The 26,069-nt window shown below is 47.1% G+C and overlaps 1 protein-coding gene and 1 long non-coding RNA gene across 3 annotated transcripts in view; one reads left to right on the top strand and one right to left on the bottom strand.

Moving 5' to 3' along the window:
• Positions 1-17,506, bottom strand: part of LOC141271754 (uncharacterized) — a 28,240-nt gene extending 10,734 nt beyond the window's left edge. Inside the window, exons 1-6 of one of the 2 annotated variants that reach the window (XM_073681857.1) lie at positions 17,369-17,421; positions 13,958-14,043; positions 12,718-13,592; positions 12,151-12,261; positions 11,670-11,813; positions 9,373-10,021 (exon numbers count right to left, since the gene is read on the bottom strand). In XM_073681857.1, the coding sequence (XP_073537958.1) occupies positions 9,373-10,021; positions 11,670-11,813; positions 12,151-12,261; positions 12,718-12,753 (940 nt within the window). In that variant the 5' untranslated portion in view covers positions 12,754-13,592; positions 13,958-14,043; positions 17,369-17,421. Of the gene's footprint in view, positions 1-9,372; positions 10,022-11,669; positions 11,814-12,150; positions 12,262-12,717; positions 13,593-13,957; positions 14,044-17,368 lie in introns of both variants that reach the window. The other variant, XM_073681858.1, reaches the window with a different exon arrangement.
• Positions 1-21,247, top strand: part of LOC141271757 (uncharacterized) — a 30,848-nt gene extending 9,601 nt beyond the window's left edge. The window contains exon 3 of the long non-coding RNA XR_012321931.1: positions 20,858-21,247. This is a non-coding gene — a long non-coding RNA (uncharacterized lncRNA). The remainder of the gene's footprint in view (positions 1-20,857) is intronic.
• The last annotated feature ends 4,822 nt before the right edge of the window (positions 21,248-26,069 follow it).

The raw sequence follows: 26,069 nt of genomic DNA, 5'->3' as shown, positions 1-26,069 counted from the left end.
ACGCCCTCCGAGGCGGAAACTGACGTGCAACCCCACGAAAAAACGAATGCACATCCCTGCGCGAGGCAATAGCCTTCCGAAAAAGCACGGATAGTGCAAATACCTGACCCCGCAAGGTACCAACCGCCAGACCCTTGGCCAAACCACATTGCAGAAAAGCCAAGACGTTGGGAATGGAAAAAACCCTCGGGTTCCTTGACGATCCAGAACACCACGAATAGAAGGCCTCCCAAGTTCTGTGATAAATGCTAGTCGTAGCTGGACCTCTGGCCGCCCGCAAGGTGGCAATGACCTCGGCCGAAAACCCCCGACGGGTCAAGATCTCGGTCTCAAGTGCCACGCCGTCAAACGAAGTGACTTCAGGTCCGGATGGCGAATGGGCCCTTGGGTTAACAGGTCCGGGCGAAGAGGCAGTGGAAACGGAGGCGCCGCCAGAAGAGACCAGCATTAAATACCACGCCCTCCGCGGCCAATCCGGCGCCACCAAAATCGCCAAAATTCGTTCGAGTTTGATCTGCCGGATCACCAGAGGAAGCAAGGATACCGGCGGAAACATGTAGATCAGCTCGAAATGGTCCCACGGGGCTACTAGAGTATCTACCGCCACAGCCTCCGGGTCCCTGTACCTGGACGTGAACGTCGGAATCCTGGCGTTCAGCCTGGATGCCATCAAGTCCACTTGGGGAGTCCCCCAGCGGGAGCACAGCAGTGCAAAAACTTCCGGATGAAGACTCCATTCTCCGGGATCCACCTGCTCGCGACTGAGGAAGTCCGCCGTGATATTCAGCACTCCTGGGATGTGAATCGCGGAGATGGCTGGAACCCTGGACTCTGCCCATACCAGGATCCGAGAGACCTCCATCATGAGTCTGGAACTCCTCGTCCCTCCCTGATGGTTGATATACGCGACAGCTGTCGCATTGTCCGTCTGAATCCGGACCGGCAGACCGCTCAAAGGGACTGTCCAATGTCGGAGGCAGAGAAATATTGCTCTCAACTCCAGGATGTTGATAGGCAGAGACGACTCCTCTGACGACCAGACCCCCTGAACCCAGAGATCGTTCCAAACCCCCCCCAGCCAGTCAGGCTGGCATCGGTGGTAATGACCGACCACCGTGGGAGGAGGAAGGATTTCCCCAGGGATAAAGCCTCCGGACGTAACCACCATCCAAGAGACTCTCGCACCCTGCGGGAGATACCGACAGCGATCCAGCGAAGCCGCCAATCGATCCCAACGGGTCAGAATAAGATTTTGGAGACCCCAGGAATGAAATTGTGCAAACGGTACCGCTTCCATTGCCGCCACCATCAGACCCAGAAGGCGCATACACTTCCGAAGGGACATTGCCATCGCCAACCTCATAGCCTGGACATTGTGACGAAGGTTCGCTTGTTTGTCCGGAGGCAGGGACACCACTGCCCATACCGTGTCGAAAAGCATCCCCAAGAACAGGATTGACTGCGACGACTCCAATGACGACTTCTTCCAATTGACCAGCCACCCGAAGTCCTCCAGGTGCTGAAGGGAGAGATCGCGAGCTGTCACCGCCACCTCCGCTGTGGGCGACACAATTAACAGGTCGTCCAGGTAGGGGAGAATCGTAACTCCTTGCCTTCGATGGAGCGCCATGAGCGGCGCCAGAATCTTTATAAAAACCCTGGGCGCCGAGGCCAACCCGAATGGTAGGGCCACAAACTGGTAATGGGCCTGACCTATGGCGAAACGCAGGAAGCGCTGGTGAGCCCTGCCGATAGGGACATGCAAATAGGCGTTGCGGATGTCGATTGACACCAAGAAATAGTACTGTGACAGGGCCGCCACGACAGAGCGAAGAGACTCCATACGGAATTTCCGGGTACGAACATGAAAATTCAATTCTTTGAGGTCCAGAATGGGGCGAAACTTGTCCTCCTTTTTGGGGACCACAAAAAGGTTGGAGTAAAACCCCCTTCCCCGGTCCTCCGGCGGAACCGGAACCACCACACCCTGCTGCAGAAGAGAGTCGACCTCCCGCAGCAGTCAGCTTGGGCTTGGACGGGATGTGAGACTGACGAAACCTGTCCGGGGGTCGAGAATGAAACTATGAAATAGCCTGCCGACATAACCCGCGTCACCCAGGTGTCCGATACGTGGGACGCCCAAACCGACCCAAATTGTAGCAGATGACCTCCCACCCGAGAGCCCTCGAGTGGGTTCCTGGCGTCAGTCCGCCTTAGCGTGCTTTTTGTCAACCTCCCGTTTGTCCTGACGGAAATGTTTCCAGGGTGTACTGTATTTCTGGGTTGTCTTTCTGGAAGACGAGGGACGACCCGATCTCCAAGAGGGCTGACCGAACCGTCCCCTGGGCCGAAAGTACCGACAACCACTACCGGCACTTGACTTGCCAGATGTAGAAGCCGCTGCTTTCCGCTGCGGCAAAGCCGTATCCTTGTCCTTGGCCATCAGCTCCGTGAGGTCCGAACCAAAAAGCTGACCGCCCTTGTACGTCAGACTCCACAAACCTTGTTTGGATACTGCGTCTCCAGTCCACTGTTTAAGCCACAGTGCTCTCCTGACTGTGATGGCCGAGGATTGAGCCCTGGACAGAACCGAAGTAGTATCCCGCACTGCGTCCCTGCCATATCGGGCCGCCTCTTCCAACAGCTGGAAGAGCCTTTCCACCTCAGACAGCGGAGTCCCATCTTGCCACGCCGTCCGCAGCTGATCCAACCACCGCAGAGAAGCCTCACCAGCCCACATGGCCCCCAAGGCCGCTCGGAATCCATGACCCGCGGCCTCGTAGATGGACTTCGCCGCTAACTCTGTCCTTCTGTCCAAAGGTTCCTGTAGACTCGCCTTCCCTTTAAACAGGAAGCAAAGAAGATTTGCTCAGCTGAGACAATGGTACGTCCACTTCAGGAGAGGGAACCCAATTAGCGATAGTCTCCGTGGAGCAGGGATACGGGGCATCAAAAAACCGCATCTCCTGGAAGCGTTTATCCGGACACAGGAGTTCCTTCTCCACCGCCTCGTTAAGTTCATCGTGCGCCGGCAGCGTCGAACGAGCCCGACGCGACTCCTGATACAGCCGGGCCGACTTGCCAGGGAGCCTCGTCACCTCTTCAGACAGCTGTAACGCCTCCCGCATAGCCCCAATAAAAGAGTCCACGCGGCCCGAAAGAGAAGCAGAGCGACCCTGCCGATCCTCTTCATCAGAATCTGAGATCTCACCAGCAGAGTTTGTCGGTGATTCCGAAGCCTCCGACACTGCGCGGAGGAGACAGCGCCACCACAGGCCTGTGGCGCTTCTTGCCTCGTGACGTCGGTTGGGACTTAGCTGATACCCAATGACCCAGGAGGTCAGATAGACTGTCAATGGAGCGTGTGAGCGCCTCCACTTTAACATCACTGAGACCCACGACCAGTGTCGAACCTGATGCCGTCGAAGACCCCGGCGCATCAGATACGCGTGACCGATCCTGAAGCGGACCGGGGGAGAGGTCCGCGCCCCCTAGTCCCTGATACGACATGCCCCCACACAGTTGCGAGCGTCGCAGATAAGGCGGTAATAACCCCTTACAATGGGTACAGTAACCGAGGATGTGTGATTCCGCTACCACAGCCTGTTCCTACACAGAAAATCACCAAGCACTGAAGGGTTAAAGCTCCTCCTTAGAGGGAGAAGAGCTACCCCAGCTGCCTGCAGAGCAAAAGTTAACCTAACAGACTAGGGTGATTCACCCTCTGATCCCAGAAGCATGCACATCCAGAAAGGGTTAACTGCCCTGATGAGGCCAGACCCCGTTCAGAAGGGGTTAGCGCTGCTGACCACGCAATACACCTTTGACTTAAAAGGACAGAGATGTGCGAGTCCCAGAGCCTCCTCAGCAGAGGTAGCAGCGCCGGATATAGCACACCCTGTCTGCCTTAACAGGCCAGCAGTAAGGTGCTCTGCGCTGCAATAGTGAGAAAAAGGAATCTTCTGCCTTAAAAGGCAGAAGTGACTCACCAGCTGGCCGCGGTGACTGCTCTTCCCGGTGTCTGGTGGTGTAGAGAGCAGGGAGCAGGAGGCGCTGCACGAAGTATGGACGCCTTCAGAAGGACCCGGAAGAAGAAGGGGCTGGGTCAGCTCCAGCGCACGCTTCCTGCCTGAGACTAAGATGACAGGCAGCAGAGAGGCGCGAAGCCACGCCCCACGCCGCATACTAACGGAGTCCGCGGCTCCTCCGTCCCTGCTCCCCTGCTAGCAGAGAGTTACACAAACGCCGTATGCAGCGGTGATATCCTTCCTGCAAGGACAAAACAGCAGTCACCACTTGTAACAGTGGCTGCCGCCGCAGCCGCTGAAGCACTCAGACCTTGAGAGCACTTACCCAGCTGAGCGCCACAGGGACCCCCAGGGATATGTGGCGCCGTGGCCCTTTGCTCCCCCCCACGGCGGAGCGTGCAGGGACCCCACAGAAGCGGTGTGCGTCTCCGCCAGGGAGAGCCCTGTATCCCCCGGGGCCGGCAGGCTTCTGCGGGGACCTCCTTAGGGGGTACGCAGATCTGCCAGGGGAGGGTCAGGGGTCTCAGCAGCGCCGAGACCCCCTGAGACCTCTAGACCACGGGGGGTCCAGGTCTCCGGAAATGATAAAAGAAATTTTTTTTCTGAGGAGCTGCCAAGGCAGCGACTATCCTCTGCGACCTCAAATTTTAGACTGAAGGACATGGGAGTAGGAGGAGCCTAAGCTGAAGGGGCCGGTCATCACTTTTTTCTAATCTGAGGTGAACTATCCTGTGGGGCTCCGCCTACCCACTAGTAATGGATCTGTGTCTCCCTTCCTTCCCTTCTGCTGCTGAAAAGGAGGTTAGGTAGTGTGTCACCCTGGCCTGGATGCCACAAGTGTAATTAAAGCTGTGTCTGAGAGCAAGGGGGAGGTTCTCTAGTCAGGGGAACATTAGCATGCAATGCCTCCTGTCTCAGGCCAGTAGGGAGAGCTGGCTGCCCCTATAAAAGCTGGTACTGGGGGCAGGGTTAGGGAGAACTTGATGGCCTGTCTCAGCACTGAGACTTGTCCCAGAGCAGAGCAGGGACAGACAGTTGCACTGCACCTAAGAGGAAGTGTGGCAGGAGGAGAGCCACAAGCCAGAGACAAGAGGCGAAGCAAGCCTGTCTTGGCAGATAAGAGACTGACTTTACCAGACTTTGGTGTCTGAGGCTGGGAGGATTCTACATCCTCCAGCAGAGAACCAGTCCGCAAGGGACTGTATATTCCTTGGCCTAAGAAGCCTGGAGGCCCTGCCACAACCGAAGGGACCAGTAAAGCCGTACAAGGCTGGGAGCAGAAAAGAACCCACGTCGCAGGCCATACAGGCGAGAATACACGGAAAGCTCGGAAGCGTGGGCTGTTACCCTATAACGAGGAGATAGCCAGAAGGAGCGCAGAAAGCACGGTAGGCCTACAACCTCACCCTGACCAGGGCCAATTTCCCCGTTGCTCTCAGACATCCAGGTCCCCTCCTAGCTGGGACTGTTTATGGGTCAGTTTACCTATTTTAGTAAAGACCCTGGACTGCAACTTGTTGTCTGTGTGCTCCTTGCTCCTCCAGCACTATCGGCACCGGGACTCTCACTACCATTGCTCCCACCATCCATTATACTGCCCTGGGGCCGCACTCTTCCCGTGGGGAGTCACACCATCCCAGCTGCATATATCATCAGCCCCAGCGGTCTGCCCTGCAGCGGCGGTTCCTAATGACCGCAAATCCACGGGTGGCGTAGTCGGACATTATCAGCAGAACGTAGCAGACTACCATTGGCCTGACCACCCTGAGCCACGGAACCGGGTTGCCACTACTACTCCCATCGTTCCCCCTATTGCCCGGATCCGAGTGCCCCAAGGCCCAGGGGGCGAGTCAGTAGCATGTTCCCACAGAGACTGAGGGCTGCAAGCCCGACAAGCGCTGCATCCTCAGCCACAACTGTTTCTCTGGACTGATTACAGACACCGAGCACACCACTTGTTTGTAAACCCACCAGAACATCTCAGCCTGCACCTCCTTCACAGTGCAGCAGTTTGTCGGGTACATCCTAATCCACCCTCTGTCAGTACAGCAGCCAGCCCTCAGTCCCGCAGGTGTGGTCATTGAAAAGATTATTTTATTCAACACATCCCGTTTGAAGTTGACCATCTCCCATTTGTTGGCCACGGAAATGCTGGTGGATATAGATGGTTGCTGCAAGCTGATGGCCGTTGCAGACACCTATTATCAGTTTCCCAATCGCCACTACTTTTCAAAGAAAGCTGTGCCTGCGATACATTAGCATGTCGCAGACATTACTTGTACCTTGAGAAACACTGACAGGGTGCATATCACTACTGACACCTGGACGAGCAAATATGGCCAGGGGCGTTACATCTCCCTCACTGGCCACTGGGTGACTCTGGTGGCTGCGAGGCCAGGCGGGGGATGGGGCTACTCCAAGTCTTGTGGATTTCAAGACTTGGGACAAACTTCTGCCTGCACCTCTTCATCCAATGCTTCTGCCTCATCCAACTCCTCTAGGGCCTCCAGCTGCACCCTCGACTTCTTCCTTAATGTTGTAACAGTTCAACTCCCCCCTTCCCCCCAACTCTGTACTGCACTGCCAGGGCTCTCCGCCATTAGGCAGTGTTTAAATTAAAATGCCTTGGAGATGCAAGTCACACAGCTGAAGAGTTGTAGACGGCTATGCAAGCCGAGTTTGACCAATGGATGTCTTTGCTAAACCTGGAGCCAGGGAAGGCAGTGTGCAAACCTGGTGGTGGCTCTACACTCATGCCTTGCTCACATCCTCAACCTTGTCCAGCAATTCCTACGCCACTATGCCGGCCTGGATGAGCTGCTTCACAAGGCACGGTCGCTGTGTGCTCACTTCCGCCATTCTCACCCCACGGCTCATCTACTAGCATCGCTACAGAGGTCTTTTGGACAACCGGTTAACCGTTTCATATGCAATATGCCAACACAGTGCAATTCCACTCTGCACATGTTGCAGCGACTGTGGCAGCAGCGACAAGCCCTGGCATAGTAAAGATGCGTATAGTGACTCAAAGCAAGCTGAATGTGGTGCAAATGAATGTTCCAGAGTGGGCACAGAACAAGGACCTCTGCACCCTCCTTCACAGTTTCGAAATGGCTACCAAGATGGTTAGCACTGACGATGCAGTCATCAACATCACTGTTCCACTCATCTACATGCTGGAGAAAACTTGGAAAAATCTACAGGATGAGGTGGTGGTACCACAGGAAGAGGAGGAGCAAGAATAGGAGGACGTGGAAAGGGGATGAAGATCTCAAAAGGTCCGGACTCTAGTCACACAGCCAGGTGGCATGTCAAGGTGGAGTAGAGCGACAGAGGAGCTAATGGTACCAGACAAACTGGTGGTGAAGATGCAGGAGCTGAGGAACAAATGGAGGAAGATGAGGATGAAGAGGTGTTGGGCACAGAACAGTCAGGAGATAAGGAAGAAATGATTTCCCTTTCTGTTGTCCCAGGTTGGCGGGAGAGAACGGAGGAAGCAAGTGGAAATGTTCTCTCTCCGCAACACAAGGACTTGAGCCTCATGTACACAGACACATGAGCGCCTTCTTGCTGCACTATCTGCAATATGATGCCCGTATTGTTAGGATTTGAATTAACGACAAATAATGGCTTGCGACACTGTTGGATCCGCGGTTCAACAGTAAGTTTAGACAGATACTTCCTGCCCTGGACAGGGACGCATGCTGGAGTAGCCAAAAAAAAAAAAAAAAAGCTGCTTGTATACAATCTTAGGACTGATTTTCCCCAACACAGTACTGAGGGACACCGTACGCATGACAAATCTACACTAACAAACCGGGGGGACGTTGAGTCGTCACCATACATTGCTTCTGCTAATGTTTGTGTCAGCAATTTCTTGGAAACGTTTCACCAATTTTTTCAACCAGCCTATCCACCAGTATAAATGAGTACAATTTTGACACGTAGTGAACGATTGGAGAGGATGGTGCAGGAGTATCTAGAGTTCAATATCCATGCCATTGGCAGGAAGGGAGAAGTTGGACCCTTTTGCATTTTGGGCTTCAAAAAAATGGAAGAATGTCCTGAGCTTGCCAGTCATGCCTTGGAGGTTTTGTCATGTCCGGCAGCAAGCATTTTTTCAGAACATGTCTTCAGCGCTGCTGGCGACATCCTGACGGATAAGCACATCCGACTGTCCCCTGAAAGTGTAGACCACCTAACTTTCATCAAGATGAAGTCATAGATCTCCAAGGACTTTTCCACCCCAGTAGTGGACTGCTCTGAGTAGACAATTTACTTTTCAGTATGCTGCATTGATATTGCCATTCTCCAAATTTTATTGTGGGCCACTTGATGCCATTTTGGTGGTACCTGGCCCTAATTTTTTGAAATGTGGAGACTCGTTTTGGGGGTTTCCTTGTCTGTTTCCTGTATTTAGCAGGGCTGAGCACCATGCCTACATCTGAAGCTTGAAATACTGGGCCAGGCCTTTTCCATGCATGCATAATGATGAAAATTTTAACTCTGGAAAATAGATGGCACTTTTCCTTGTGTCTGTCCCAAATTTGAGCTGTGTTTGGCAGCTTTTGTGCCCATTATAATGTGTTTTGTAGACCCTTGATTTTGCCTCCTTTTGTTTTCAATGGGATTCAGAAGCTCGGCGAACTGTTCATCGAATAGTGCAAGTTCGACGAACCGAATTAGAGTGTCACGCGTGGAGCAATTCACGTGGACTGCGGAGCAGACAACATGTGACATCGAGCTTCCAAAGGCTCGCCCATCTCTAGTCCTGCATCTTGGGTGAAGGAAGGTGTCAGAGGTGAGAACAGCACCAACAATCTGCTTCTGTCACCACCCTCAAATGAAGTCAAAAGGAGCGTAGATAAAAGCAATCAGTGACACTAGAAACATCCTGTGATAATAGTTTGTTTGAGGGTGGTGATAGAACCTGTGGACTAGTGCTGATGTCACTGACTTGTATGTCTGGTCCCTGAAGAAGTAATGTTTCACAGTTAGAAGCTATAAAAACAAAAGATGGCACAGTACTGGCCTCTCCCGCAGCTTCTATCAACATGGATCCTGGATGTCCTCAGATACAATAAACTACATAAAGTAACTGCAGCCCTGCCTCCTGTTCCATTAGTGATGGATGTTGCTGAAAAGTGAGTGCATCCACACGCATCTTTCAAGGACTGTAACACTCTTCTCAATCCAAATACTACGGGAAGCAAAAAAAAATATTTATATAAAAATGTAGGGATTAGAGTGATAAGTGTAAGGTCTTGTGTAAATAATGTTAGTGACAAATGCTTGGGATGTTAAAAGATAACCTTTTATAAAGTTTTTTTTATCTTAAAATTACCTGCAAATACTTGTGCGATGGCATTTATTTCTTCTAAGCAAAAGTCAAGCATGAAACAAGATGGGTTCCAAGTTGGATTCCAGTCCTTAATCATTTTCAAAGCTTCTATGATATATTCAGTCCGTTCCTGTTGAACCACAAAAGCAGCTACCACAGTATAGCACACATTTGTGCGTACACAAAGAAAATATAAAGGTAGTGCATATCTTGTTGTCCTGTAAGTGGCATCAAGCAGTGTAATACTATTACCATAGGTTGAAAGGAGTCTTTTTTGCCAGTGTCTTTGATAGCACAAAAGAAATTTTTGCTCATCTTGGTCTTCCCCCTTTACAGAATGAGGACGACAATAAATGCTGGCTCTATTATCTTCTTGTTGCCACTTAGAAACCAAATCCAATACCTTGCTTTGGTCAAACACAGAGGTAGTGGTCCCTTTAGAAGTTCGACCCATTATATTTGTGATGTCCTTCAACGTGGGATAATATCTTCGTCTTGAGGATTGTGGAAGATCAAGCCCTGTGAAGAGCTCTTGAACGACAAAATGCTCCACGAGTTTTTTGATATCTCTTTTTTTACGAATACCACTCTGGTAAAGCTCCAAAATTTTGTCCACAACTCTTGGGTCGATTTTTTCACGGATATTAGCTACCTAAAAAATAATTACAACATTTTTTTTATCAGTCATATAAAAAACAAACTTTATATCGAATCCAGAATTAAAGTAAACACAACAAAATCTCATATTAACTTACATACAGATGGAAGATATGGATCAGATGGTTATCATCTGATTTAAGCTAGCTAGAAAGTGTCAGATAGGTTACTGAGCAGTCAGAGATGGTTGGGTCTGACTACTCACAAATCCACAGCCTGGGGTGTGATATGGTGGACAAACTCCAAGTGAAATTCATTATCTGTATTTGTAGAGGTAAGAATTCCGCGGTGTCATGCTCCATGTTTTTTTGTGTGCTGCTTTAACCTTGAAATGCCATTGTTAGGACTGTGTATCCTGTCTTACTGCAAAGAAACCCTTTTTATTTTTTATTGTTTGGGGATCACTTTATGGTGCTTTAATAAAGCAAACTGGACATTTTAAGTCGCTTCACGTGCCTACCTCAACCGCCACAATAATATAATATATACAGTACTAACAATTGAACCCTTCTACGCCCGGGTGGCGAGCATTTTTATTGGTATATGGTCTCCCATGCTGGTATGTGCTGCCCCCCTCCTGTCTCCACCATCCTATCCCGGTATGCGTGGCACCCCTCATCCCCCAATCCCGGTATGCGTGGCCCCCCTCACACCCCAATCCCGGTATGTGTGGCCCCCTCATCCCTTTCACGCTGTACACAAAAAAAAAAAAAAAAAAACACACTTATATTCACCTTTCTTCCCTGTGCTCCAGCGCTGCAGCGTCCTGTTCTGCCGCAGGCCGGGGGAGGAGTGCGGCACCGGAGCACAGCGCTGTCCGGCGCCATTTTGCTGAACACTGCAAATGTGTCTTCAGTAAAATGGTGCTGGATAGCGCTATGCGCATGCACCAATCCAACACCTCACTCCTGCCCCCGGTCTCCGGCCAGAAGAGAGGCACCGTGGCAACGCTCCTCCCGGTCAGGTAAGTATGTCAGTATGGCGCCAGAGATCGCAGTATGCGTTGTGTCTACGCATACCGCGATCTCCAGTGCCATACACTCCTCTTACCTGTAAAGGGTCCATGCCTGCTTCTGTCTGGAGCCAGACTGAGCGTCATGCATGCGCAGTCAGGATAGAGATAGAGACACATATATACATGTATATTATACACAGTCACACTGTGGCGGTTGAGGTAGGCACGTGAAGCGACTTAAAATGTCCAGTTTGCTTTATTAAAGCACAATAAAGTGATCCATTAAGTGATATGAATTTTTTAGCAAGAGGTAGACTTATGAGGGCCACTTGTGTTGGCACATTATAAGTATGTCCATTTAATATACTTTATTTGGAAGCCAAATAAATCTAAAAGGATAATTATGTGCAATGTAGAAAGAATGACAGATGTAGAATTACATGAAGAACACGGCAGCCAATCACACAGCTCATCCGCTCTAGCACTGTAGATATTGTTTAACACAGGTACTATAGTAAATGGCGACCAAATTGGTGAAAGGGAACCACCCATTAGATAGTTATGAATAATAATCCATATTATGATATAAAAAGTTTTTAAAGACAATATGGACATTTTTTGATAAAGGTGGGTTGAATCGGTGATCTAACCTCCAATTGTCAACATGTTTTGAAACACAATCCATTACCTCTCCAGCTATAGGGTGGTTTCTATGCTCTGACAGTTTTGGAAACTGAACAACATAACAGTGTAAAACTTTGTTGTCTTTTGTAATCTCTTGATTCATTTTTTTAGATGCCATTCTTTTGTGCCAAGCTGTGTTTCTTGTGATCTAAAAAAACAAAAAAAAAAAGAAAAATACATAGATGTAGTTTCCTTTCTCTTGACTATTTTGTGAAACTAAGCCATTTTATAAAAAAGTTAAAAGGAACATTCACATATTAGAAACTAATAGTTGAGGCATCAAGCAGTGCTCAGCATTAAAAAAAAAAAGATAAATGGACTAAAATGTGGCTCAAAATTGTAACTATAAAAAATAAAGCTTTGAGAAAACAAGACACACTCAGCCACAAATATGTCAAATTATAAATGTGGTGCAAGGAATTAATTAAAACACAATGTAAAATTTGTTTATTGGGAGGAGGTTACACATCAACTTTGTTACATACCTGAAAATCCGGATATCTTATGATATGATATACATATATTTTGGCAGGACAATCCATTTTTTTAGTGGCCTGGATTAGCTTTCTACATTTTATGTAACCATGATCACCAGTCTGCAGGAAGAGCATGGAAATTTTACAAAGATTAAAACCAAAATATTTTCAAAGACAAAATATCCAAATTCTCTCATGTGACATTGGGGGAATACATGACCTTTTGTTATTGTTGGTGGCCACTAGGAGGTAAGGCATTCTTCAGGGAGGAGGAAAGGGGGGGGGGTGAATTCATAATTTTTGGAAAAACCATGATAAATGTTACATAAACTAAAAGCATAAATTTTAAAACCGTACACGGAAGTACCCATATAGGATGTTTATCTAGAGCAGTACATTTTCAGTATGTAATAGATGTAAATAGGCTAATGTGTAGATGCATTATGGGTAACACATGACTTGTAACGCAATTTGACTGCACATCAAACCTGCAGGTCTGTAAATAGCATTAGAAATCATGATGACAGCTTACCTTTAAATAACAAACAGTAATAGTATGCTTATAAATGTCATTACCTTTTTATATATCATCTTCATATTAAGTGGATCCATAATTGATTGTAGTGCAATCTGATGTACTGTGCTGATTGTAGTGTGGTCATCTCAAAGAAACTTTGTAGGAAGAGGGCAGGAAGATGTAGGACAAGCAGATTTGACTGAGTGAATGGTGTTTCCACTGTAATTGAACAGCTTGCCCACCGCACACCAGGTCATAACATGGACGTCAGACATATTGCCATCCGGAACCAGAGACAAAGAAGACTTAACTACGATGCAAGTTCAGATTGTGTGTCTTGTTTATCATTTATAAAGGTTTAATGTTATATATCAAATGTACTGAGTATATGAGGGGTCGGCATGTATTATTCTGGACATGGTGTGTAGTATTTATGAACTTTGAAGTGTACTATGTGGTCAGTATACATTAATAATTCTGTTATCTGTTTATAAAGGTGTAGTTTTAATTTGGAGTCTGATTATCTAAATTGAGTTTATGATCTGGAGCATTTTGCCCTGATTCCATATTTTTGCTGTGGTGTATGTATGTATTAACATTATTCCGGCACAATCTGATGATCATCATGTTTTATTGTTTTTTTCAATTAAAAAAACAACCCGGCTAGCAAGAGTTCAATCATTCTACAAATGTGTGCCATTGATATAGGAGACTAAGCCCACAGATGAAGCGTTGATTAAAACGTCATTTGTTCTAAAGTATGTTGTAGCCATAGTATTGCGGGTGGACAGGTTCGCTCTTGCTCTACAATGTCAAAGCAGGAAGTTGAATGGAAAGTTTGTCTTGTAAGTCGAAAGACTAAGAGGAGCCCAAAACATCTTTATATCAAAATCTGTAGAGACGAATCACATTAAGGAGTTGTCATGTTTCACAGCTAATTTGAGAAAGAAAAAATAAGAATAAAAAAAAAATAATCAAGACAAGATGACACCTGGTACCATTTTTTTTTTTAATTTTGTGATATTAACAATGTGATATTAACAATGTTCATTTTAGAGAGTTGTAGTTAAATACAAAACGCAACCTTGAATTAGTTCAAACAGAGCGTTTGTGCTCCGTTTTTGGTGCAGTTTCTGCATCAAAAAACAGATCATTTTTGGAAAAAAAGCATCAAATGCATCATGCGTCTGTGTTGCTTTTTTGCTCCATTTTATTAATGCTGCACTTTTGCTTTTTCAAAGCAAAAATGCAGTACTAATCCATAAAGGGCAGGGAGGACACAGGCAGACACTTTATTACCTTCCCCAATGTCCGGTGTCCAGCGATGAGTTGTTTCCAGGTTTTGCACAGTAACAGGTCACCTGACAGTCACATGGCCAGGTCCACTGAACGTTTGTCGCGTGGAAAGTGCAGTAAAAAAAAAAAAATAAAATAAAAAAAAAAAAAACATCAAAGGGACTGTGTGAATACCAATCTGTGTTGTTGTTTTTTTTTTTTTTTTTTTTTTTTATGTATAATGAAGAAAGCGCAGCAGAAAAATGGAGCAGTAATTGACGCTCATTTTGTGGATGCACTTTCTGCGCCACTAATACAGCAGTCAACAACGCTGACGTCTGCACGGCAAATTGAAAATCACATTCACTTTGCTGGCAGACGCAGTGACTGATCCGTTTTTGGTGCAGTTTTCCAAGGAGGAAAAAAAACAAAACAAAACGGATCAAAAAAGATCACTGTGAATGAGACCCAAGAAGAAAAGTGGTGGAATGATAGACATCTTGCTAGTATGTAAATTTGGCAAAAAATGAAACTATCAAAACATCTTGATTTATTTAGTATGGAGTATGAACACCATGTGCAGACATCCCTGCTCTTACAGCCTCAGCTGCCATCACTAAGGTTATTAACAGGAACCTGTCAGGTCGTTTTTACCCCCTAACCTATCACTACCTGTCCCCTGCACCTTCCTAGCACATCCCTAACCATCTTCGTCTGACCTAAAACTGCCCTATATTGGCTGTGAAAAAGGAAGGTGCAGGGACAGGTAGTGATAGGTTAGGGAGTAAAAAACGACCTGACAGGTTCCCTTTAAATGGTCATCTGGGAAGGTTCTGCCACCTGGACCCGGCAGCGACGCGAGAAGACTCCACGGACCCGGCAGCGACGCGAGAAGACTCCACGGACCCGGCAGCGACGCGAGAAGACTCCACGGACCCGGCAGCGACGCGAGAAGACTCCACGGACCCGGCAGCGACGCGAGAAGACTCCACGGACCCGGCAGCGACGCGAGAAGACTCCACGGACCCGGCAGCGACGCGAGAAGACTCCACGGACCCGGCAGCGACGCGAGAAGACTCCACGGACCCGGCAGCGACGCGAGAAGACTCCACAGACCCGGCAGTGACGCGAGAAGACTCCACGGACCCGGCAGTGACGCGAGAAGACTCCACGGACCCGGCAGCGACGCGAGAAGACTCCACGGACCCGGCAGCGACGCGAGAAGACTCCACGGACCCGGCAGCGACGCGAGAAGACTCCACGGACCCGGCAGCGACGCAAATATATTTAGGCCACACAGGTTGCTCATACTAGTTTGAGGAACATGAAGCCTGGCTTTGTCATGTGTAAAAAACTGCTCCTGGGAGACTTTGGAAAAATGGCCGCACCACTGCTTACACATGAAAAATAAAGGTAACGCCAAGCTGTTAATTCACCTGAAATGAAGACTAGAGGGGTCTAGCTACCATAGATTATGCCACTGTACCATAATCCACGGAGTAGGACTGGTGTGACTATAAGCGTGGGTAGCTGTGCATGTGATACTCTATACAGAATTAAGCAAAATTAGGCCCATAGGATGTCAGATGGCCTCCTACAGCAGAACATCTCTATACATCATCATTTATCTATCTCTGCACATCTTTTACACAAACCATTCATTTCTTTATCATGTATTTGTTACGTTATGTGTCAGACAGATGTCACACGGATCACATTTGTGTGCGGTGTGTCATCTGTGCTAGTTGCAAAAAAAACTGACTTGTCTCCGTGTGGATCACATGGACACGTGCATGGTTAACAGGGACATGGTCTGTAAAAATATACAGCTATGAAGATCCTCATTGATTTTAATTCGTATGCGTGTGAACGTGTCTCCAGAACTTGTGAAAATGGACACCACACGTACTGGATACATAGACATGTGAAGCAGGACTAAGATGCAGCAGGATGAAGATACGGGAAGGAGTGGTTTCGGTGGAGTTTTGAGTGAGTTGCCTCACAGGCCAGTGCAATGCATGATGGAAATTGTAGTAATAGAAGCAGAAAGTCAGGGGAGGAAGATGTCAATTAACCCCATCAGAGATTTATCAGCAATGAGGATGTATTGTTAGAGCATGATCAAAAGATAATATTGCTAAAATAAAATAATGGAGAGGCACATAATAGCAAGATTTCTGAACAAAAAAAAAAAAGTTATGGTACTGGACAACCTCTAATCTTTGATAACTCCAAAAAAGAAACTGCATCTGGGTAAGGTCTGGTGAGTGTTGTGTCCATTCATCCAGGCCTAGTCATATGCATCTGCACAGTACAGGAGCGCACACAACTGTGGTACAAACACAGCCACCACGTGACAATGCATAGTTCTCAGTGATTTTGGACAGACTGTCAGGGTTCTTCTCGTTCATAGGAAGTTGACTGGCAAATATATGTGTGTAGTGTTTTAAACATTTTTAGTCATTAAAAAAGACATACATCTATAAAATTGTAACACTATATTTACATTTTTATTACATAATCTATTTTAGTACATAAATATAAAATCTAATGAAGACATCTATATCGAAAGTCAAAAAAATTTGTATATATTATACTAAAATATATATAATAAAATGAGAACACACACCTTGGTGCTGCATATTTGCACAGACCATGGATCTAACACTATATTCATGAGCTGTGAATGCTTATGCTAGCGTAATTATGGCCTAACCTCATTTTTGGGTACACCATTTTTTTTTGTATCAGGGTAACTTCTGTGAAGGAAATTAGGTAATGAACTTTGTTCCCTATTCTGAGAACTGAACCTTGGTAATCTGTCTATTAGACTTATTTTGGGAACAATATTGGGCTGTAAATAACGATAAATCCAGCATTGTAGATCCATTAAAATCTAAAAAACTTTAAGCCATGAGCTGAATTACAACAATTCAGTCACAATCCATCAAGCAAAAAAGGATTTAAAAAATCTGATGTTTTGTTGCGGAAAGACATATCTATTTGCATCTGGAACATGCCTCACAGCATGATGCGTGCACTCATGGAAGTGGGGAGCTGACTTCTGTATGTTTTCAGAATTTTGTTGTGGTAGGATATTTAGTTATTGCGCTTGGTTAAGATACAGCTTTTACATACTAAGTTTAGTTCTGAGGCAATAACTATAAAGGAAGTTTGGATTGATACAGTATTTATGTAACAAGGCAGGTACTTGTACTGGAGTTATAGGACAAGATTTGTAATGTCTTATTTCCATGACCGTGTTATGAAACCCGCACACCTATGATGCACAATGTGCAATAATATCTATATAACAGATAGATTTAGGATATTGCTAACTAGGTGCACTCTGAAATTTTAACCAGTATATCATCAGGATTAGTAAAGAGCCAATATAATAAGTTGAACTACTTTATAATACAAATTTAATTGTACCTGTTTTTGATGTGTCGCCTGGACATATCGCTTTTTTTGTGGAAGAGCCAAATCCTTTCCAAGATGGCAGCATAACACTTTTCTTCCAGCAATGCCAAAAGGTACTCCGGTATATTCAAGTAGAGACACATTTTTAACTCGTGGACCGTGCCAATGTATTGAGATTTTAGAAGAAGGTCTAAAAGCTAAAACAATACAAGTTTTAAAACATTTATATGGATAAGTTTGTGAACTTACTGGAAAATCAGTCATTGGGAGACAAGTAACCACGCTCTGCCATCTACAAGGCTGACACTGAGAAATATACTTAAAGAAAAAAAAGAAAAAAACAGCTACTTCTCAAAAGGATACACGTGCCTACTGGCACCAAGTTAATCTGAAAAAGTGAGAAATTTGAAATGGGAACAATTAGGGATGAGTGAACTGGACTTTTATAGTTTGGTGTTAGAAAAGTTTGGGGAAGTCTGTGTTTGGTACTGTGTTCAGAGTTCCGGTGCTTTAAGTATGCAAATCACAGGAGTGGGCATCGCTTGCTGCGGGTACACTCAGTGCGAGCCAATTGCAGTGTTTGATCTGCTGCTTTGAGGGTAAAATAAGAGTGATCGGATGTAGTGTGTACCAAAAAAAAATAAAAAAATTACAAAGCCTTGCCCTCCCTCCCCCCGTGTTTCGCTTATGGCAGGCTTTGTGTGGGCAAAGAGCCGAACGACCCAATCAGTGACTTTCAATGAGGTTCAGGTCAAATTTGGTTGCAGAACAGAACTTTGTAAGGCTGATTTCACATCAGCGTTTTGAGCCTTTTGCAGCAGATCTGGCAGCCTTGCCGCATTACAGGTCACTTGCGGCAAGCCCCATTCATTCCCTATGGGACTTGTGGTCGGGTGCGGCAATTGCAGTTTTGCCAGATACGGCAAATCCGGCACTTGCGGCAAGTTAAAAACAAAAACGCTAGCAGCGTTTTTAATTGCTGCAAGTGCCGGACCCGGCAAAACCGCAAGTCCTATAGGGAATGAATGGGGCTTGCCACAAGTGACCCATTATGCGACAAAGCTGCCAGATCTGCCGTAAAAGGCTCAAAACGCTGATGCGAAAGGTGCGTAAGAAGTCAAGCTGAGCCACCAGAACCTGAACCTCCACAAGTCTGATCAGTAGTAACAATAAAAGAAACAATGGGAACTAGTCACAAAACACATGAAACACCCAAGGAGATATTCTGTTAACACCTCTACGACCTGTGACGTACTGGGTACATACTAGGTTGCCTCCCTCCCTTTTATGCTGGCTCACATCATTCCCTGCACATACTGGCTGATCTGATCAGCTGATATGTGTAGCTAACAGTTGTGGGTGCATAGGAGATAAACCCACACCTCTTAACCCCTTAGATCAAGACGTCAAACAAGGACAGCGCAATCGAAGGCTACATTCACATGCTGCATTTGCGCTGCGTTTTTTTGAGGATCCGCAAAACAGATGTGCTTTTCTAAAAAAAAAAAAACAAAAAAAAAAAACACATCACCATTCACACCAGTGCGCTATTCAGGATGTGCTTTTTTTGAGCCCATACTACAATGTGGGCAATGGAAAACACATCCTCAAAAGCGCAAAAATAATTGTTCATTCTTTCTGAGGATCCGCTTTGCAGTGAAAACGCATCCTCAAAAATACGGAGTGTCGGAACGCAAACTTGGAAAATGTCTTGGCTGGGAAAAAAAAATTAAACAGGAGCTGGGATCGGCGGGCGCTGGGCGGGCCCCTGTACATCCGGGTCCCGTCACGCCCCTGCTTTTACTGTTATGTAAGTGGTGGAAAAAAAATGAAGTTTTTAAAGAAAAATAATTACACTTTTGCGCCAATTTCGGTGACCCGTAGCGTTCTCATTTTTCAGGATGAGGGTGATTTCTTATTTTTTGCGGCTTGAGCTGACGCTTCTAACGATACCATTTTTGAGTACATCCGATGTTTTGATCGCCCATTATTGCATTGTATTGCAATGTTGAAGTGACCAAAAAAAAACCCTGGAAGTTTAGGCGTTTTTTTTTCCGCTCCGCAGTTTACAGATCTGATGAATTGATTTTATACTTTGATAGATCGGGCATTTCTGACCAAAATGTGTATTTAATATTTATTTTCAATGGGGCAAAAGGGGGGCATTTGAAATTATTATTTTTTTTCATATCTGTAAAAAAATTTGATTTTTTCTTTGTTACACTGGCCCCTAGGGGACCTCAGCGTTGCAGACTACGATCGCTTCTCTTATGTTCAGATTAGCTACTGCACGTCTGTACACAAGAGAAATGATCCTTTTCTGGCGGCAACGTCACTCAGACTTTGCTGGCAGGAAGCTATTGCAGACAGCATCCGGGGAGATCACAGGACCCCAGTTGGTCGAGGTAACAGCCTATGGGGAACGGTGCGATCCCCGACAGTGATTGCCAACACGATCCAAAGGATTAACAGCACAAATCCGATCGCTGATCAGATCGGTGCTGTTAGCTACACATGTTAGCTGATCAGATCAGCTGAGATGTGGGTGATGATGCCATCTGAGAGCGTGAGGGGGCGGGACATGGCCAAGGACGTATATATACATCCTTGGTTGTGATTGTGTTAAAAACTTTGGTATTTTTACCACCACTTACATAAAGTAAACGTTTGGTATCTACGAACACGTACCGACCTGAGGCATCATACAGTCACATCAGTTTTACCATATAGTGAAGATTGTAGACAGATTTTTATAATAAAAAAAAAAGTTGTGAAATTGACTTTTTTGGGCAATTTAACCGTACTTGGAAATTTAACGCTTTTCTGTACACTATATGGTTAAATAAATGATGTCATTCAAAACTACAACTCGTCCTGCAAGCCCTCATTTGGCTATATTGATGGAAAAATAAAAATAAATAAGTTATGGTTTTTGAAAGAAAGGGAAAAAAAAAAATAAAAAGAAAATAGCAAAGGTGTTTCCACCCACACAACCTAAAAATTAAGTAACTTTACTATGTTTACATAAAATAAAAATATGCAATGTGCATAAATGAACGTCAAACATCATACTAACACAATTCATTTAATAAATTATGTAATTTTAGTTTAAAACACATACCTTCATCTCCAAAGTTTTTTTGTTTTTCTAAAACAATGAAATTTGATGTTGTGCTCTCTTCAAAATCAGTAATAGCTTGTGCTACAGCATCTAAGGATTCAAAGGTCTGTATCACTTGGATTTCTGAAGACTCTCGAAACACCTAGTAAAGTACGGCTAATTAGTCATGGCCAATAGTACAATGTGAACATCAGGCTTTTAATTATGATTGAATATAGATATGTTCTTTCTATATTAAACAAATTTATCCAATTCATTATATATTCTAGGAGTCAGTCGGTCCAGTTTTATACAGACTCCAACTCCACAGCTCTGCACACTGCCAGTGCTTTGTTTTGTTGAGGGGCTTTTAACCTCTTTGTGCTTCCTGTCCCCATTAGGGTGTGGAGACAACCTCCATATGCTGTCATGGAAGGTTCCTAGAAACTGAATTAACGGTAAGAATAATTCTATTTTTGAGGGTTTTAAGCTGCACCAGATTATAAAATGAACCCCAAATTTAAATAAAATATATATTTTTGGGGACTGTCTTATAATCTCAATGTCCATTTTATAGTCAATGTAGCTTACCAAGGAGAGAGGGGGGCGCAATGGAGCGACGTCACAGGAGGCAGGGTCCCTGCTGAAGGAAGTTAGCGGGGGCACAACGCTGCAGGCTCAAGCATGGGGCATGTCGCCGGCATGAGGCGTGCGACATTAATCGCCCACCAGTGGAAGTGACGGGCTTAATGAAAATGGCAGCAGAGAGCAGATAACTCAATCTGTGAGAGCACTGCCTCTGCAGACATTTTCCTTAACACCATTCCTTTGACTGCCTGAAAATCAATGGCACCAACCTCGTGCGCCCGACACCCCCCCCTCCTACCTGCAGCACTGCCCAACGTTGCACTCGCTCACTTCCTTCAGCAGAAACCATGCCTCCTGTGACCCAGATACACCACCCGCTAAGCTATATCTGGATTATAAAATGCACCCCCATTTTTCAAACAAAAAAGTGTCTTATAATCAAAAAAATATGGTATATTTTCTGTGAAGCTTTGAAACACTGCAAAGAAAAAGTAAACCTGGATACAATCGTCAAGCTAGAATGCAATTCATGCTGACTGTTTTGAGCAGCATGAGTCATATGACAGATTACCTTTAACATAAGGAACAAAATAATTTTTTAAAAATATAAAATGATACCTTGATTTTGTCTGTCTCCTTAGAAATATTTTCTACGTCAGTTCCTTCGGTACCCACTCCATCAGGTGAAATAGAGACCTTGACCTGATTATCAGTCATTACTGCTTCCTAGAAGAAAAGTGATGTGTAAAAAACAAAAAAAAAAAAAAAAAAAGGGATGGTGCAAAACACCCCCAAAGCAAAAAAAAAAAAAATACCTTCTTGTTGTCTACATCCACTTCTTTACAATCAACAGCTTGTCCCAACTGCAAACCAGAGCTGTTTTCAGCCATTTCAATTGTACCTATAGTGAATTTAAAGAAAAATAAAAAAATAGGTAGATCTGGCAAAGAATAATATCTACATTAAATCTTTAGGTCATCTATACTTGTTTAGGTTGACTTCATGTCCTTGCAGCTGTGTATCTGCAATAGCTTGTCACAGCAAAAGTACAGAGAGCGTCCCCTGCCTCCCAAACACACTGGTGTCACTGGTCATTCAATGGATGGAGCCAAGCATTGATTCTCAGAGGAAGGTTTACGGAGGGCAGCCAGATAAGAAAACCTGGGCTGGAATAAGGACAATGCAGTAATAGTGCCGCAACAACAATATTTTTGTGTTGTTGAACCACCATGTTACTACAACACATAAATAGAATTGTTTACATCCATAGGTAGGCTAGCCCAGGGCTGTCTGTGACTGCGCTCCAGGCTGTCAAACCTGGAAAAGCAGTTGTGCAAAACAACAAGATCAATAATACCCAACATCACAGCCAAACCAAAGAGAAGCAGCTCCAGCCACCAAAGTAGGGGGAGGGGGGGGGGGGGGAGTTAATTGTTTGACTTAATATAGTAGGGGAAGTGTACAGGTGATAAGTTTGTGAGGCCCCTGAATGATAATAAAATGGCCCACGGCAGGAAAGAGGTTGCCCACCCCTGGCCTAGACCTTTAGGAGGTAGGGAAATAGGATTTCTATTCGCCTACTTTGAAAATGCCTTTCCAGATGGTCCCATTCCCTGGATAAAATAGTTTCAAACTCATTGTGGTAAGAAAACAACCGAGGGGTATGATTTGCCTTTTGAAAGATACCAAAGGCTCTGTGGGAAGCACTTCATCTTCCTTGACCTTAAGTGTCTGGTTGACTACTAAGATCAGACTGTTCACCATATCCTGAAGCTTGGATGGCCCGGTCAGAGTCTAGATCAGAGTCCAACTTAGTCAGAAGCCTGAACAGCCTGCAGCTTGAACGATGAAGAGCAATAGACAGATGTCAACCTGGAAAATGTGGAAGTCCAGGGAGAACCAGAAGAGTAACTGGAGGGTGTCTGCTCTTTGGATCTTCTATGCGATCTGCACTGACGGAGTGCATCAGGAAGGAAAACCGAAATACCTCGTGGAGCATTCAGAACACAAGAGGTGGCTGAAAAATTAAAGTATATTTTGGATTGAAAGACACACTTTCCCCCAAAATTGGGGTGGGAGCACTCGCGGTATAAACTTTAGCTGAGAGAAAAAAGTAAACTGATTGGCAGGCAGAGAAGGAAAAAATCCGCAAGAAGAGGGAGCGTGGCAAGACTGCAAAGCAGTGTGACCATGGGGGAGTAAGCCTCCGTGAAGTGGAGAACCCTACTGGAAACGCTACAGCTCCACTCATTCATTGCTTACAAAGGGCTGCGGAAGTAAAGCCCCCGTCTCACATAGCGAGATCGCTGCTGTGTCACGGTTTTGGTGACGCAACAGCGACCTCACAAGCGATGTCGCTATGTGTGACACTTTGCAGTGATCAGGCCCCTGCTGTGAGGTCGCTGATCGCTGCAAGGTGTCCTGGACCATTTTTTGGTCGTTGGCCTCCCGCTGGCCAGCACACATCGCTGTGTGTGACCAGCGGGACCAACGATCAGGCTGGTATCCATGGTAAACATCGGGTTACTAGGGGCACGCGCGCACTTAGTAACTAAGTAACTTAGTAACTAAGTGCGCGTGCCCCTAGTAACCCGATGTTTATCATGGATACGACTCTGCTAAGGTGAACGGTAACCTCCCGCGCACCGTAGCAGAGTGGTATCCATGGTAAACATCGGGTTACTAGGGGCACGCGCGCACTTAGTAACCCGCTGTTTACCATGGTTACGAGCCTGCTCCTGCTTCAGCAGCAGGCTGGTAACCGGAGCAGGGCATCGTGGAAAGATTCCCCTGATCGCTGGTGAGCCTACCTGTTTGACAGCTCACCAGCGATGTATTAGCGATGCAGCAACGATCCCTGACAGGTCGTATCGTTGTCGGGATCGCTGCTGCATTGCTTAGTGTGACGGGGCCTTAAGTGGAACAGATTCACTGGCCTGCTGAAAGGAGCCCTGGGATAGGAGATACACAAATCCCCAACTACACTTGTGTGAGATATGTTTAACCCAGGTGTACTTACTGTTCACTGTTGTATGATCTTCCAGCTGGATCCATGGATCCTAGGCTGAAGCCCTGTAGAATGTATGATAGTAACAGAAGCAAATTCCTTTTTATACCACAGTTTTCATAATTTTATTCTGAATTATGTAGGGAGAGGGATTGAGGAAATCCACGTGTCAGACAATCTACAAAGTTACACACAAATTAGGACTCCGGTCCTGTGACATGAAACAATGGCTAACTTATCTTGATTTACCAAAGGAACAATATTTGTAGACTGGCCTAATCAAGAACAGTTCACACTACACAAACGGCCAGATGCTGAGTCATCACACAATCCTCCCCCCTACACACAGACATTTATATGTACCACCACCTTCCTTGTGAAAGCCCCCCTAAGTGCAGCCCTATGCATGTATCATCAGCACAATCTAACTGTAAGATAAATACCATACATCACCCCCTTTTTTAGACTAACCTTTTGCAACATGACCTCTTTCCCAGTGCAATCCCCAACATGCAGCGCCATCATGACTATGCAAAACACACTGCAAGCAGTCCTGTGCAGGCAACATCAGCAAATTCCCTGTGCAACCGCCAACAACATGCAGCAACATACCTGCATAACCCCCTTCACTGTGCAAGCACACCCAAGAAGCAGCCCTGTGTATGCACCATCACCCCTTTTCCTGTGGAAGACAATGAACATGACCCATGCCCCCTCACGCCAGCCACGCAGGCCCCTGGACGCCCCGCTACATGACCCATGCCGCCTCACACCAGCCACGCAGCCCCCTGGACGCCCCTCTACATGACCCATGCCCCCTCACGCCAGCCACACAGCCCCCTGGACGCCCCTCTACATGACTCATGCCCCCTCACGCCAGCCACGCAGCCCCCTGGACGCCCCTCAACATGACCCATGCCCCCCTCACGCCAGCCACGCAGGCCCCTGGACGCCCCTCTACATGACCCATGCCCCCTCACGCCAACCACGCAGCCCCCTGGACGCCCCTCTACATGACCCATGCCCCCTCACGCCAGCCACGCAGCCCTCTGGACGCCCCTCTACATGACCCATGCCCCCTCACGCCAGCCACGCAGCCCCCTGGACGCCCCTCTACATGACCCATGCCTCCTCACGCCAGCCACGCAGCCTCCTGGACGCCCCTCTACATGACCCATGCCCCCTCACGCCAGCCACGCAGCCCCCTGGACGCCCCTCTTCATGACCCATGCCCCCTCACGCCAGCCCCGCTACATGACCCATGCCCCCTCACGCCAGCCACGCAGGCCCCTGGACGCCCCTCTACATGACCCATGCCCCCTCACGCCAGCCACGCAGGCCCCTGGACGCCCCTCTACATGACCCATGCCCCCTCACGCCAGCCACGCAGGCCCCTGGACGCCCCTCTACATGACCCATGCCCCCTCACGCCAGCCACGCAGGCCCCTGGACGCCCCTCTACATGCCCCATGCCCCCTCACGCCAGCCACGCAGCCCCCTGGACGCCCCTCTACATGCCCCATGCCCCCTCACGCCAGCCACGCAGCCCCCTGGACGCCCCTCTACATGCCCCATGCCCCCTCACGCCAGCCACGCAGCCCCCTGGACGCCCCTCTACATGCCCCATGCCCCCTCACGCCAGTCACGCAGCCCCCTGGACGCCCCTCTACATGCCCCATGCCCCGCCACGCAGCCCCCTGGACATGCCCCATGCCCCCTCACGCCAGCCACGCAGCCCCCTGGACGCCCCTGTACATGCCCCATGCCCCCTCACGCCAGCCACGCAGCCCCCTGGACGCCCCTGTACATGCCCCATGCCCCCTCACGCCAGCCACGCAGCCCCCTGGACGCCCCTGTACATGCCCCATGCCCCCTCACGCCAGCCACGCAGCCCCCTGGACGCCCCTCTACATGCCCCATGCCCCCTCACGCCAGCCACGCAGCCCCCTGGACGCCCCTCTACATGACCCATGCCCCCTCACGCCAGCCACGCAGCCCTCTGGACGCCCCTCTACATG

The sequence above is a fragment of the Phyllobates terribilis genome, unplaced genomic scaffold (genome assembly GCF_046119375.1).
Source record: "Phyllobates terribilis strain yellow unplaced genomic scaffold, ASM4611937v1 Scaffold_5__5_contigs__length_657084704, whole genome shotgun sequence".
NCBI classification, from domain to species: domain Eukaryota; kingdom Metazoa; phylum Chordata; class Amphibia; order Anura; family Dendrobatidae; genus Phyllobates; species Phyllobates terribilis.
The sequence above is the reverse complement of the archived record's forward strand: the minus strand, read 5'-3'. Positions and strand labels throughout refer to the sequence as shown.